Source organism: Podarcis erhardii (assembly GCF_964252035.2).
Source record: "Podarcis erhardii genome assembly, chromosome: 14".
Taxonomy (NCBI): Eukaryota; Metazoa; Chordata; class Lepidosauria; order Squamata; family Lacertidae; genus Podarcis; species Podarcis erhardii.
The window spans coordinates 2,557,061-2,573,346 of NC_138503.1; the positions used below are offsets into that span (position 1 = coordinate 2,557,061).

The 16,286-nt window shown below is 44.4% G+C and overlaps 1 protein-coding gene across 8 annotated transcripts in view; it reads right to left on the minus strand.

Annotated features, from left to right (window-relative positions):
• The window catches only part of LRRC49 (leucine rich repeat containing 49), a 61,939-nt gene extending 46,673 nt beyond the window's left edge, over positions 1-15,266 (minus strand). For 2 of the 8 annotated variants that reach the window (XM_081838915.1, XM_081838918.1), the window contains exons 1-6: positions 14,988-15,159; positions 12,482-12,544; positions 10,246-10,333; positions 8,288-8,482; positions 6,432-6,522; positions 4,665-4,868 (exon numbers count right to left, since the gene is read on the minus strand). In XM_081838915.1, coding sequence (XP_081695041.1) covers positions 4,665-4,868; positions 6,432-6,522; positions 8,288-8,482; positions 10,246-10,333; positions 12,482-12,544; positions 14,988-15,047 — 701 coding nt within the window. In that variant the 5' untranslated portion in view covers positions 15,048-15,159. Of the gene's footprint in view, positions 1-4,664; positions 4,869-6,431; positions 6,523-8,198; positions 8,483-10,245; positions 10,334-12,481; positions 12,545-14,987 lie in introns of those variants that run through there. The other 6 variants (XM_081838919.1, XM_081838914.1, XM_081838913.1 and 3 more) reach the window with 6 other exon arrangements.
• Positions 15,267-16,286: the final 1,020 nt, after the last annotated feature.

The window sequence follows — 16,286 nt, forward strand, 5'->3', positions numbered from 1 at the left end:
TCCATACACCAGCTTGAAATTGTGTGGATTCTGGAAGTGGAGTGCTTAGCAAGAAGGTGGGTACAGGACAAGATGCGACAGCAAACTTGGGAAAACAGCAGCTTCTGAGACTTCTTGCAGTACTAAGCATTCCAATAAAGGAGAGTGAAATTATGAATCTCCTAGCAATCTGTTCCTGACTGGCACCAGGAACTCACCCTCCTCCAATCCAAGGGTGGTTAGAAGTAAATAAAGAAGAAAGCCCCACTTAATTCATAGTTACTTGTGGTTTGTCCCATATTCAGACTTGCATTAATAGCCGCAACTGAACAACCCCACCCCCCTCCGAGTTTGAGGCACCTCGAGTGTGCGGAAGCGGATCTTGCATTTCTCCTCCACTCTCACCCGGTTCCCGGTTGAGACCAGCAGGAGTGGTGAGTAAAGCTTGGAAAGAGTCTCGGAGGAAAATGTTGGGATTTTCAGGAGCTGCTCACTCCTAGGGAGGTGGTGTACCATTCTGCAGTGCTGGGGGGAGGGAGCCTCACAGAAGGAGGACGATTTCCTCAGGCTCCCCTCACACAAGACAGGGAAAAGCTGGCAGGGCAAAGCTGGGACTCTTTCTGAGGTTAGCTCCTGCTCCTAGGCTATCCCAGCCCCGATATTCTCAGATAGTACAGAGTCTTTATCATGTATAGTTTGGCTTGCTCTCTAGCAGAGTGCAAGCTGGTATAAGATACTCTGTTTTTCTACTTGTTCAATGTTTTATGATGTTTTTATATACAGTGGTACCTCGGTTTAAGAACAGCTCTGTTTACGAACTATTCGGTATACGAATTCTGCAAAATCGGAAGTAGTGTTCCGGTTAGCAAACTTTATCTCGGTCTACGAACAGAAGCCGAATGGTAGAAGGGCACCAGCAGCGGGAGGCCTCATTAGGTAAAGCGCGCCTCAGTTTAAGAACAGCTTTGGTTTAAGAACAGACTTCCAGAACGGATTACGTTTGTAAACCGAAGTACCACTGTATTCTACATGCCACCCAGAGGGATATTAATAGTAATAATCTTACTCTTATTATTTTTTATTATTCAAAGCCAATATGTACATTTCTGCCATCAACTGGAAAAAAATTTGCAGAGCTTACTAGGGTCTTGAAATATGCATGCTGTCAATTGCACAATTTTTTTAAAAAATGTATTTTTTTATTAAAGATTTATTGGTTTACAAAAGTATGTGCAATATCTCTTTTTCCAAGTTACATTTTCTACAGATTAGTTTCATTTGTTGAGACATTAGTGTTACATTAGGAAGAAAAGGGGGAAAGAGGTGGGGGGGGGGACAGTAAGTGAGGTGGGGTCAGGTGGCGATGTTTCTGTTTTACTTAATTTATGTGCGGGGTTTTGTGTCAGCGTCACTTGTGCAGGTTCTCTTTACTATTCACTTGTGTTCCTTTGGTGGTGAGAGAGGTTGGGGTTGGCCTAGGGTGTGGTTGTTTGTGGTTGGCTGTGGTGGTTGTTGTTTCCATGTGTGAGTGGGGTGGCTGGGTGTTTTTGGATCAGGTTAGCCATATTGATTCATATGCTATTGGTGGATTCTTGTCATTGTCTTGTTGGGCTGTATATGTGATAAAAGGGAGCCACACCGGGGTGAAGGCGTCTTCTTCTATTTGTCCCCGTGTCAGTTTCAGTTGATTGGGTAGTTTTTCTCGTAAGGCTGTTTCCCATACTACTTGGTACCATTGGTCCATGCTTACTCCTGACAGGTCTCTCCAGTGTCTGGTTATGATGTTTCTGGCTGCTGAGAGTAGGTGGGTGATGAGTTCTTTGTGATATGAGTGGGAATTATTGTCTTGGAAGATGTTTAGTAGGGCCAGTTCTGGGGTGATTTCTAATACTTGCTTAGTTATTTTGCATATTACTCATATGGCTGTTGTCCAGAATAGTTGGATTTTGGGGCATTCCCACCACATGTGGAGGTATGTGCCTGTGGAGGTGCACCCTCTCCAGCATTTTGATGAGGTACGTGGGTGTATTAGTGCTAATTTCCTCGGTGTTAGGTACCACCTGTGAGTCTCAGAGTGAGTTCTTTCCTTTTCGTTGATATGGATTTAAAGGGAGGTTTAGACCAAATTCTGGTCCACTGAGTGGGGTTAATCTCATAGCCTATGTCGTCTTCCCATTGTTTTTTGATTATGTCTAGGGGGTTTGTGGGATTTTGGAGTAGTATTTTGTATACTGCGGATACCATCCCTTTGCCGTTTCCCTTTGTCGTTAGGAGGTTTTCGAAGGTTGTCAGGGGCCTAGTTGCTGCTGATTTTACTACTGGATTGTTTACAAGGGCATGTAATTGGTGGTGTGTCAGCCAGGGCATTTGGGTGTCTTCTAGTTTGTCTTGTATTTCTTGTGTTGATAAGGGTTTGTTATTTTGATAGAACTCTGTTAGGCGATATAAGCCTTTGGTTTGCCAGGTTTTTATCTGGAGGTTTTGTGCTGTGTGATGGAATAATGGGTGGTACACCAGGGGAATTAGTGGGGCTGGGGCTGGGGACAGTTTACCTACTTCTGCTTTCCATGCTTTAAGCATGGTCTGTGTGTACCTGTTTAGTGTTGTGGGAATTTTCCTCCGTTTGGGAGGAATGGGTATGCTGTGGTGCAGGTATTTTCAATTGTGTCCCTCTCCAGGTGTATTCATTGTTTTGTCTCATCTTCTAGTATATATGGGATTATGTGACGTACTTGGTTGGCAATATAATATGCTTCTATGTTGGGGATTTCCCATCGTCCTTCTGAGGAGGGGAGGTGCAGGTATTTGGGGCCATTTATGGAGTTGGGCTGGGGGAATTCAGGTTGGGAGGGTTTGGAATAGGTAGGTTAGTTTTGGGAGGGTGATCGTTTTGATCATGGCTATTTTGTCTGAGAGAGTTCATGTTGTTCCATCTCTTTAGGTCTTTGTTAATTTGTCGCCACAAGAGGTTGTAGTTGTGGAGCTATAATTTATTGAGGTTTCTGGTTATTTGTACCCCTAGGTATCTGAACTTGGTGTGGCAAAGTTTTACTTTGGGGACGTTAGCGCAGGCAGAGGCAAACTCGGCCCTCCAGATGTTTTGGGACTACAACTCCCATCATCCCTGACCACGAGTCCTGTTAGCTAGGGATGATGGGAGTTGCAGTCCCAAAACATCTGGAAGGCCAAGTTTGACTATGCCTGCGTTAGCGAGTTCTTTTTGGATGTGAGGAGCGGTGCTGAAGCACATAGCTTCCAACTTTGCAAAATTCACCTGTTGGCCCGACACCATTGCAAATGTAATGAGCTCTCTGATTAGGGAGGTTGCTGTGTTTATGGGGTCTGCAAAGAGACCTACCATATTTTTCGCTCTATAGGACACACTTTTTCCCCTCCAATAATTAAGGGGAAATGTGTTTGCGTCCTATGGAGCGAATGTGGGCTCCTTTGCTTCAGCGATAGCAACGCGAAGCCTCCGAAGCCTGCGCTCTGGAGGCTTCACGTTGCTTTTGCTGAAGCCAGGAGTGTCTGGTCTTTGAGGCTGGCGGTGGGGGAAACAACGCTTCCCCCCACCGCCAGCCCCACAAGCTCGGGGGGCAGCGGGAAGGAATGTGACGCCTTTGCGCTGCTCCCTGACCTGGTTTTGAGGCTGGCAGTGGGGGAAAGCAGCACCCACAGGAATTCCCCCACCTCGTAGAAAAGCCCGCAGGAGTCACGCAGCCTTTAAAGAGTGTGCCGCTCTTGGGGGCTTTTCCCCAAGGAGGGAGAAGGGACTGACTGGCCGAGTCAGTCCCTTCTCCCTCCTGTGGGCTTTTGTGGAATTCCCCCACCTCCCGCAATAGCAGGGAGAAGGTCTGGGAGAAGTGCACAGGCTGCGTGCAGCCTCTCCGCTGCTCCCAGAGCTGGGGGGGGGGATCATATTTTTTCTCTTGATTTCCCCCTCTGAAAACTAGGTGCGCCCTATGGTCAGGTGCGCCCTAAAGAGCGAAAAATTTATAGGTTCAGTTTCACCCATGTTGTCAGTTTACACTTCACTGTACTGTAGAAGTAGCCAAGACTTTTGATAGCACAGATCATGCACTGAATTTGGGCAAAGCATGCCTGTGTGCGTATAATTACATAATTTGGCCCAACATTAACGGTCTCTGTCTAATAGCCGACCAATTCTGTCTACTCCATTTGCTTCTACACTCCTTCCCACTGGCAACCCGTGTTCCCACTTGCCCTGGGCTTTGTATGCTTCTGAGAAGTTGGAAGGTTAATAAACATACCATAATATTTTGGCAGCTGAGGTAGTGACTTTTGAGGGTTCGTTTCAAGGTACACCTATGGAGATTTCAAAATCTACAGTCTGCATTCACCCCAGGTTGTTCTTGCTTCGGGAACAAATTGGCAAAACTGCTATTCTTTTTCTCATATCCACAAATTCTGTACCTTAGTTTGATACCACAGTCACCTCTGTATTGTCACATGTCCAAATTAGTCAGGGCTGGCTTTGACTTTGCAAGCAGACAGCTAGGTAAGTCGTGATTCCCAAGCAATAAGTAGTAGATTATGTTGCATTCCGACTCTGCCAACCGTAGGGGGACTTATTTGACATTACAGTGAACACACCCTATGCAAGTTTCACAGAGAACACTAGAAAGTGTTTTTTTAAGTATGTCAAGGTCCCCTCCCTTTTTTACCTGTTATTTCCTAACAAAAGGACACGGAGGGACCTTAGTGTAGTAAGGCCGCTGATTTCCTCTATCTGATTATCATACAGATCTAAGAAAACAAGATGCTGCAAATTAGAGATATTCTGGATCCGTGTTATGCAGTTATGCTGGAAGCTCAGCAGACGAAGGTGCTCTTCTCCATCAATAATTGGGCAAACAGTCAGCTTTTGTCTAGAAGGGGAAAGTTTTAAGAAATGTTTAGTACAGGTGACAACAAACACAGGGAATCACTTCTAATAGCAAACTCAAGCCACTGTGATCCACGCAACGGTCACCTCCAGACTGGATTATTGTAACTCGCTCTACGTGGGGCTGCCCTTGAGACTGACCAAGAAACTCCAGCGGGTGCAGAATGCCGCGGCGAGACTCCTTATGGGGTCTTCGCTGCGAGATCACATTCATCCGGTACTATACCAGCTGCACTGGCTCCCGGTGGAGTACAGGATCAGGTTTAAGGTGCTGGTTTTAACCTTTAAAGCCCTATACGGCCTAGGACCCTCGTACCTACGGGGCCGCCTCTCCTGGTATGCCCCACAGAGGAACCTACGGTCTTCAAATAAAAACATCCTGAAGGTCCCAAGCCACAGAGAGGTTAGGCTGGCCTCAACTAGAGCCAGGGCTTTCTCGGCTGCGGCTCCAATCTGGTGGAGCGCTCTGTCACAAGAGACCAGGGCCCTGCAGGACCTGACATCTTTCCGCAGGGCCTGCAAGACAGAGTTGTTCCACCAGGCCTTTGGTTAGGGCGCAGCCTGACTCCCTCCTCTGGCAACCTGCACAGAATCTTGCCTAACGGTTGCCACCAATTTGATTTTAATTAATTTTTATAATGAAATGTTTTTAAAATGTTTGATTATTTGATTATTTGATTGTTGTTAGCTGCCCTGAGCCCGGCTTCGGCTGGGGAGGGCGGGATATAAATAAAATTTATCATTTATCATTTATCATGTGTTGGCATGACTGAAGCAGTGAGAAAAAAGGTAGAGGTATCAGCATACTCAGGGGAAGTCCAAGGTTTTCAAAACCACAAAAATATCAGGAAGTCAAAAAGATTGCAATGAGGACAGAGCATGCACTGTAGCCATGAGTACCCATTAAAAGAGAAAACCAGAAAACCAGGGGGAAATGGCAATGCAAAGGACCTGATTTCCCAAACAGGTAAACTCCTGTTCTGAGGGAACATTTTGCCCTCAAATATTCCATAGTACTTTATTCAAACTTCCGCTGTTATTTAAATCCATGATTTTTCTATCAGCTTTCTCCAACCCTGCTTTATTCAACCTTTTGCGGTTATTTTAACCACCACTTTTCCCCACCCCTCGATGTTTCTCCCTTCTCACTCCCATGCCGTGTCCACTGCTGTTGTGCAACCTTCCTTCTCTTTTGTTTCCCTCCACCACCCCAACTTCATGGAAATCCAGGATTGTGATATGGCACTACAAATCCTCCTATGGGGGTTGTGCAGCCTTACCTTTTTATGTACATAGGAATACAACCATTGAAGTTCTTAATACTAGCCACTGCTCATGATTTTCCCAGACAGACTAACAGTGCAATTCTATTCTAGTCAGAAATAAGTACCACTGAATTCAAATGGAGCTTACTCCCAGGTAAATGGGATTATGACTGTGGCCTAAGGCTGCAATCCTATGAGTATGTGTGATATGATATCATAACACCTTCTATGTAAACATGTACATTACTGTGAAAAGCATCACCCACCAATTCTATTTTTACCTTTCAAGGGTCAGCCTGTCAGAATGCTGCATTTTCTCTTCTGCAGTTCGGTGCACTAGGGGAAAAGCAGTGTTCCCATAAGTGATATTATCTAATAGAAAAATAAACATTTAAAGGAATTTAACTTTTAAAAAAACACATATTACCATTTTACTGTCCAATGATGCACGTGTCTAACTAGCTCTAGGAACAAACATGAGAGACTTGATGCCAAGGTTGCAATGCCAGAGTTAAGGAAGGGGATGTGCTCCTTATGCGCCAGTCGGAAGCAGTATTGTTGGGAAATGCTTGTAAGTGACATGGCAATATGGCACATGGAAGGAAAGTATGTATATTCTAATTTCATATCTATGCTTATAAGGTCCAAATTAGCCATGACTATACAGGAAAGAGAAGTCAGGGTTATTGTGGAAATATTATTCCTCTTGTTGGGCAGGGCAAACTATGCATCTAAGTGTATAGCTACAATCAGCAAGTAGGCCCTGTTGGTAGTTCTGCCTCTAACTGCTGCCCAGCTCACATGGACCCATGACAGGGCCTTCTTGGTGGTGGTTCCATCTGTGGAATACCCTCCCTGGTGAGGCGCATCTGTCTGTCTCACTCCCCAGGCATTTGAAGGCTTATAGGCACTGGCCAAAGCAACCATGAAATTAATAACTGTGAGGGTATGTATGTTACATTTATGATATGTGGGGTTGTGTTTCCAGCATAACATTAAATAAAAACATTGATGATGATGATGATAAAAATAATAATAATGTGAACCAGCATGGTATAACTCCATAGCCTTCCCCAACCTTAGGATGTTTTGCACTATAGTTTCCATTATCCCTGGTCACTGGTGACACTGGCTGGGGCTAATGCAAGCATAGGCAAACTCAACCATCCAGATGTTTTGAGATTACAATTCCCACCATCCCTGACCACTGGTCCTGTTAGCTAGGGACAGTGGGAGTTGTAGTCCCAACACATCTGGAGGGCCAAGTTTGCCTATGCCTGGGCTAATGGGAGTTTGTGCCTTCTTAATGTTTCAGACTACAAGTTAGGGAAGGCTGGATTAAGAGTGCCAGACTGGGGAGCTGCAGGTTCAAATCCCTGCTTGGTCATGAATCTTACTGACCAATCACAATTTATCAGTCTAACCTGCATCATGGGATTGTTCTAAGGATAAAGCATGACTGGGGTGGGGAGATCCATGGAAGACTTGAATATATTACTTAACTATAATAATTAAATATAATACTGATGAATATAAATATTATATGAACTGGAATAAACAAGCATTGGAAGATATGAGAAAGGTGGAAAGGAAGATGCAGTGCCCGTTATGCGAAGAGGAGCAGAGGCACAGAACAGGGCTGAGATCTTTACACAGATGCCCAACGTTCAACCCAGCTTCATACCTAGCATGAAACCTAGCAATAATAATTGTATTATTGTTTGTTTGTTTGTTTATTCATTCATTCAATTTATCAGAAGATCCAAAGGTAGTGGGATACAACTAATAATTGTACTTATTAGTTACTGCCTCAGATAATGAAGGTAGTACACAGGTATTTAATGACAGCCTTACCATCCATGTATTTGTCTAATCCCCCTTTAATGCCATCCAAATTGGTCACCCTCACAACGTCTTGCAATAGCAAAATTCCTTCTGTCCAGCCTAAATTTACCACCATTCACTTTCACTGGATGCCCCTACTGGGTTCTAGTTCTATGAAACATAGAAACATTTCTGTTTCTCCATATCAGCCACATCATGCTCACCTCTATCATGTCCTCCTTTACCTGTCTTTCAACAGACGCCAAATGTTTGGAGGCCTGCTTTATCCACCACATCGGTGCTCATCACTTACCTGAAATATTTGGACTAGCATTATGACAGCCCTGTTGAAGTCTGTATTTTGAAGGGTTAGGAAAGGAGGAATCTCCAAATGTTGCCAGAGAGCCTGCACCATATTTCACCTCCATGCCGGGAATATCTGCAAAATTTGGTGCTACAGGGACATACAACTTTTTACTGCGTGATAAAGGACTTAATCTTCCATCGGCTGGGGGGAAAATATATATATAAGGGTTATGACAGTGCTGCTCATCAAAATACAGAACTACAGTTGCAGTCCTTTGCACTCCTTGGCACACTAACTTGGGATGAAGTCCCTTTGAAATCAGCAGGTATGCTATAATTTATCAGCTATACGTGAGAATTTCACAAACTATCATACTTGCTATGACCACAGTCTCCCTCCATGTGTTATAGACTCAACTTCTACATGCATAGGAGAGAGCCTACATGAGTAGAAAAGGCTCCACAGTATGGAAGTTACCCCTCGAACTCATGAAAAGAAACAGAGACTGCAGTCAGGGGCAGAGCTAGAATGATCATCTCCTATCCCCCTCATCAAGCAGATCATTATTATTATTACAGTTATTCACTGCTTACTACATCCAGTGACTCAAAGCGGCATACAGTGGTGCCTCGCAAGACGAAATTAATTCGTTCCGCAAGTTTTTTCTTCTTGCGAGTTTTTTGTCTTGTGAAGCACGGTTTCCCATAGGAATGCATTGAAAATCAATCAATGTGTTCCTATGAAAACTGCCTTGAGACCAGGTCCGGGGACAGTCTGTCCCCCGACCTCTTCTAAAGGCTGGGGGGCGGGGACAAGGGCTTTTCTTCCCACCGCCAGCCTTCAGAAGGCTGTTCTGAAGGCTGGCGGTGGGAAGAAAAGCCCTTCTCCCCACCTCCCACCCCGCAAGCTCCGGGGACAGGAGGGCTTTGCTGCCGACCGCCAGCATTTTAAAAGCCCCTGGGACAGCGGAGACTTCTCCGCTGTCCCGGGGCGATCTTAAAATGCTGGCAGGCGGCAGCGAAGCCTTCGCGCCCACCCCCAGCATTTTAAAAGTCCCCGGGACAGCGGAGGTCTTCTGAAGGCCGGCAGTGGGCGAAAGTCTTTGCTCCCCCCCGCCTGCCTTCAGAAGAGGTCCAGGACCTCTTCTGAAGGCCGGCGGTGGGCGAAAGTCTTTGCTCCCGACGGCCAGCATTTTAAAAGCGGTCCGGGATAGCGGGAAAGCGCAGCGTGCTTCCCTGCTATCCCGGACTGCTTTTAAAATGCTGGCGGTGGGGAGCAAAGCCTTTCGGCCCCCGCCGGCCTTCCTGGACCTCTTCTGAAGGCCGGAGGGGGGCGAAAGGCTTTGCTCCCCACCGCCAGCATTTAAAAGAGGTCCCCGGAGATTTCCCTATGGGCTTTCTTCTTGCGAAGCAAGCCCATAGGGAAATTCGTCTTGCGGAACGACTCAAATACGGAAAACTCTTTCGTCTTGCGAGTTTTTCGTTTTGCGAGGCGTTCGTCTTGCGAGGCACCACTGTACATATGTAAAAAGTATATACAAATACAAACGCTTAACATAACACCAAAATAATAAAACACCAGTATTTCCTAGAACATGCATGTCAAATGTGGATGACCTGTGACTTTGGAAGCCCCTGCAAAAGTTTTAAGAACCTGTTTGGACTGGGTCTCCCCAACACATCCCCACTGGGTGTGTCAGCCACCCTTTTATGTGTTTGCTGCAGGCAACATCAATGCAACAGCAGTAAATTCACAGTAACTGTATCTGCCGTGTGGATCTCAAAGTGGTCCTAAACTAGAAAAAAATCTATGGTTTGCCTGCAGACAGCTTTGCTACCTATTTCAAGAAACAGTGAGAAATTAAATTACAAATAATGAAAATATGCTACAGCTGTAAAAACATTTATTCTTTTCATGGTTGGCATGCAAACTTTAAAAAAGAGGAGTCAGTCTCACAATGTTACCTTGTTTTCCTGAATAGTTCTTTTCAAGATCATGCTGCAAGAATCTGTTATGAAGATACGGCTGCTCTTTGTGTAATCTGAACTCAAGCTGCAACAGAAATTATTACAACAAACCATTATACGTCAATGCAAACAAATGAGAAAGTAAGAAAAACGTGGATCTGCATGTATTGAGACTGCAATAAGGCTGCAATCATACACACATTTTTCTGGAAATAAGTTCCACTTAACTCAGTAGGACTTACTTCTGAACATACAGGTATAGATAGGATTGCACTGTGACCTTGGTTTCAGATGTAGACTGGAAATTTAATATAACAGCCCAATGATATGTTGGTGTGGTTGGGAAGTTCAGTCCAGGCACAGGAAACTGGATACAGAGAACTACTTCCATATGTGGAAGGGCCATCACTCAGTGGTAGAGCTTTGCAGGCAAAATGCCCCAGGTTCAACCCAGGGAGGGGTGGAAAAGTCCCCTGCATGAGATCCTGGAGATCCGCTGGTGGTGGTCTATGTAGACCAGGGGTGGCCAACTCCCAAGAGACTGCAATTTACTCATAGAGTTAAAAACTGGCAGTGATCTACCCCCTTTTGGGGGGTTCAGGTCAAAGTTGTTGAACTTTTCTTAGGGAGGAGGAAAGCCCAGTTTTTTAGGGGTTCAGGTCAAGAATGCTGAGCTTTTTTCAGGGGACCCAAACTTGTTGAGCTTCTTTGGGGGGAGCCACTGATCTACCAGTGATCTACCACAGACGTCCAGTGATCTACCGGTAGATCACGATCTACCTATTGGACGTGCCTGATGTAGACAATACACACAAAGACAATATAAATGGACCAATCTGTTTCAGTATAAGGCAGCTTCCTATTGTCCTATCAATAGTCCCATTAAGTTGTACCCCCTCCCCTCACCACACATATAACCAAGCATGTGTATGATGTAGAATACCAATGTACACTTCTATGTCAGTATCACATTTCATAATATTCACAACAGGGGGCAGTCAATGCCTCACTGTGCATGTGGGATTCCCTTACAGTTTGGGACAGAGAAGGAGATGTACAGTAAATCTGCAATTTGCACTCACTTTACATGCGCAATCGCAACATTATCTGGAGGGAATAAATAAGCAACAGAGAGCAGAGTCTCTTCGTTTATTTATTTCCACAGACACACATGTACACCCAGAGGATTTCCCTTGCTTACCATGCTTTGGGGAGATCATGGCAGGGCCCTGGGAAGCTCCCAGAACCCTTGCACCTCCTTCCCAGAGGCTGGGAAGCAAGGTGGCACCTCACCTACTGGGCTTTGGGAAGGAGACGCAAGGGTTCTGGGATGCTGCCAGTTCTGGGGGGCAGTTCCTGGGTTTCCTGAATTTGAGCAATTTTGCAATTCAGCACAGACCCCTAGAATCGAACCCCCACATAAGTTGTAGGCCCACTGTATATTAACCAGCTGCTTTAATGCTATGCCTCATGCTGCTCAGATAGACCATTAGTGCATTGCGTTTGAATGCTTCTTTTTAAAGACATGCAGACAGGATATCTTAATAATATCTATTAAGCTGTTCCCAGATAGGTAACTGAAAGAAAGGAGTGATTTACTGGAGCACACGGTTAATATGAGGCTGTGTACTCATAGATACAGTATACATTTAAAAGACAACCAAGTGGTGCCAGTAAAGAAATTGAAAAAGGAGTTGGCAGCAATGTGCCCTGCCTGGATCACCTACCAAGGCAATAAAAATCAGTAGCCAAGTGAAGTGCTGCTGGCTATTCTCACCAGTGATGTAGCGTATATAGATACGTGTGTTTTCATGTCCTGGATCACTATTATTATTACTATTACTATTATTATATTTATATGCTGCCCATCTGACTGGACTGCCCCAGCCACTCAGGGTAACTCACAGGATGACAACAAAATATAAAAAACACAATAAAACATCAAACATTTGATCAGCCATTGTCAACCTGGAGCCCTCCAGATGTTTTGGACTACAATACTCATCAGCTCCAATCACTACTGCCAAACTTGCTGGGGCTAATGATTGTTGTAGTCCAAAACATCTGGAGGACACTAGATTGACAAAGGCTACATTAGATCATATGCACAGTTACAAATCATATGGGAAATTTCATTGAAAGCATTGTACTCTATCATTTGATGACACAAAACATCAAATACACTGGACAACTGTGTACAGCTGTATTTCAATAATAAAAAATCAGGTCTCACAGGCTTGGTTCTTTCTGCTGCTGATGTACTCTGGAGAACCAGCTGAAGCCCATAATTGTTGGCCTGGAAATTGAAGAGGTATTAATAACTTGCAGGAATATATAATTTGAAACAGAAGGTGAAGAATGCTAGAAAAATATATAATTTGAAACAGAAGGTGAAGAATGCTAGAAAATCAGATACACTCTATAATCCAATAATCTGAAATAAGTGATGGAAGATCACTAATGAATCTGCCACCACATCCAGTGACCAGTTTTTGATCACATGTCATATAACAAACATTCCAATGTATGCTAAAGAAAGATTAAAACCTCATATAGATATATATGAATTTAAAAGCAATGGAAATAAAAATTGGAACATAAATAATGATCTGTATGTGGTCACTATATGAATTTTACTGTTTAATTGTTTTTAATGATTTTTTTAAAAAATACGTTTCTATTTTAGTTGTAAGCTGGCTTGAGTCCCTATTAGGAAAAAAGGTGGGATATACTACTACTACTACTACTACTACTAATAATAATAATAATAATAATAATAATAATACAGTAATAATAATAATAATAATAATAATAATTACAGATGAAGGTGATAACATACACTAGTGGTCAAAATTGTGGAAACCTTTTGGAAAAAGTGTATTTCCAAGGTTTAATGGCTCACAACACCACATATTTTTGGAGTAATACCATAAAATTATATAATCAATGGAAAGATAATTTAATGAAGAATGTAATGCAACAAAGTTTGTTCAATTATCTGTATTCTATCAAAAGTTATAGCCAAGTAACCAGAAAAAAGGAAGCACAACTTGCTTAGGTTGATATGCAGTAGCTTTCCTTCATCTGAATGTAGCTAATGAGCAGGAGTGTTTAGAGAGCCAATCAGGTATCATATTGTTTTGGCAATGATTCAATCAATGTCAGAGTAGGATTCAGCTGCTGATGCTATGTACTGGAGATGAGAGGAGGACATTTTCAGTTGGTTGATTCTTTTGTGTTCTTTCATTTAGTGAGCTTGTAAAACGTAATAAAATTAAAGAAATGGCACAAAGAGTTGACTGGTCACCCAGAAAGCATGTGAAATAGTACTATTAAGTGAACAAGGGTACAGTTATGAAGAAATCAGAAGAAAAATTGGTGGAAACTTAACCAAAGGTGGCATTTCTAATTTTTTGAAGAGGTATCAGGAGACTCAGCCACTACAAAATCAGACTGGTAAAGGCAGGAAAAGGTGCACAGCAGCAAGTGATGATAGAAGAAATGAGAGACTGTGCCTATGTGACAGAAGAAAATCATCTGGGTGTATACAAGATGACATGGTGCAAGGTAATGTGAAGTTGAGTGCAAGGACTGTTCAACACAGACTGCAGGAATATTGTCTAAATGCTAGAATTCCAAGGAATGCTAGAATGCTAAATGCTAGAATGCTAAATGCTAGAATTCCAAGGAATGCTAGAATTCCAAGGTTCAAAGGAGGAAACTGGGCATGTTAACTGGACAGCGGAACAATGGGACAGTATTATTTGGAGTGATGAGACCCCAATCTCCTTGCTTGGTAGTGATGGCATGAAATACGTGAGGAGAAGAACTGGAGAAGATTTACATCCTACCTGCATTACATCTACCGTGAAACACTCAGTTAGCGTTATGATCTGGGGTTGTAGGACAGCAAAAGGTGTGGGCAGAATTTGCGTCATTAATGGGAATGTAAATGCCCAGAAATACATGGCCCAGACCTTAACCCAACTGAAAATCTATGGAGCCGACTAAAGAAACTTGTTAGTCAGAAACAACCCAGCAATAAAACCCAATTAATACAGGCAATAATTCAATCTTGGTTTAACATTATTACAGCTGCAGAACTAAAAAACTTGATTCACTGCATGGGAAGGCATTGTATGGCCGTAATTAAAGGTAAAGGTTACCAAACTAAATATTAACTGACATGGTGAAAAAATTTGTATATCTCATTTTTTCTATGTGTTTCACATTTCTTTTTTATGACTGCTGTTGTAATAAATAATCCTTCATAAAAGTTATTGCATTACATTCTTCATTAAATTATCTTTCCACTGATATATAATTTTATGGTATTACTCCAAAAATAAGTGGTGTTATATGCCATCAAACCTTGGAAATACACTTTTCCCAAAAGGTTTCCACAGTTTTGGCCACTAGTGCACACATAATAACAATAAATACAGATGTATGTGTATTTATTATTACATTCATTTGCATTATTATTATTATTATTATTATTATTCTATTTATATCCTGCCTTTTTCCAGCACCTTACTTGTTTTTGCATCCATATAAATAAGGATGAGAAAACGTTATAAAGGTAGATGAATATTAAATATATGGATTCCAAAGCGTGAAATGCACAAATGCAGGAGGGCCCGTGAGGCGCGGCTCTGCCTCCCCCTTGGTGTCTCCTCAGAGCGGGCTCTGGAGAGGGAGGCGCCCCCCCCGCCCCCCGCCCCCCGCCCCCCGCTTACCGAGACGGCGTGTCCCGCTCGGGCCCCGGCGGCGGCCGGCCGGCACTTGCTGGGCACCATGGCAACGGGCTCCTCCTCCGCCTCCGCCTCCTCCTCCTCCTCCCGCGGCGGCGGCGGCGGCGCCCAAACCCCTCCGGGCGACGGACGCCTCCTCCCGCTCCCCTTCGGCCGGAAGCCACCCGGCAGTCGCCATAGCAACCGCGGCGCTTCCGGACAAGGCCCCGCCCTCCGCTCCCTCCTTTTTCTCGAGGCTTCGAAGCGAACTTGCCGGGGCGGGGCCTCTCGACTTTCCCGGACTCCAACTCCCATCAGCCCTCAGCACCGGCAGCGCTTGGCTGAGGCTGATGGGAGTTGGAGTCCATCAGCATCCTGGAGGGCTACCCGCCGCCTTTAAAGACATCGGCCTTCACGGGACGCTCTCAGTGGGAGCACGGGGCTTTCTTTCGGTTTTGTAAAGGCGCCCCGAGAATCATAGACTCGTAGAGCTGGAGGGGACCCCGAGGGTCATCTAGTCCAACCCCCTGCAATGCAGGAATACTGACACGTACCAGTCTCCCATCTAATTCAAAAGCATGCTGCACCCTGCTTAGCTTGGAAAATATGCTAGCAGTTTTGTTGCCCGCTGCAAGAGAAAGAGGCCATTAAACTTAATAAATTGTTGGTGCTGGCATCCATCTGTCTCAGGAGATAAAGGAGGAGTGCACTTGGAAGGTTACAGCACCAGCTTTGACTGGAGAGACCGATACAGGAGAGACATGTTTTGTTGCAGCTGGGGCAGATGAAGGTATCCGCTTGTGCCGCTGCAGATGCACCAGGGAATTTCTTCTCTCTACAATCCTCTCAGTGTTCATTCCTCCTGTGGTCACTGCTGTGGATACAAAACATGTCTGTCTCCAGGTGCTGCCAGGGATTCCCACATGACAGGGTTAATGCTGCCTACCCTCTTGTCATGTTGGCAGACATCTTTGCCTGAAGCCATCTCCCCTCCCAGAACGGGTCCTTGAGGATCCTGTCATCTTCCATTCTGCGGACATGACCAACCCAGCATAGATGTCTCTGAGACAGAAGTGCGAGCATGCTGGTAACATGAGCTTGGAACAGCACATCTTTGTTTGTAGTTCTGTCCTGCCATGTGATGCCCAGAATCTTCCTGATGTAGCGCATGTGGAAGAGGTCAAGGCATTGCTCCTGCGGCCAAATGTCAGGTGTAACCAGCTAAGTCACAAAGGGAGTGAGGTGACACCTCCTGACTACCCTCTTAGCAACATTCACATGGAAGCTGGAGGTGTGGGTTGCATG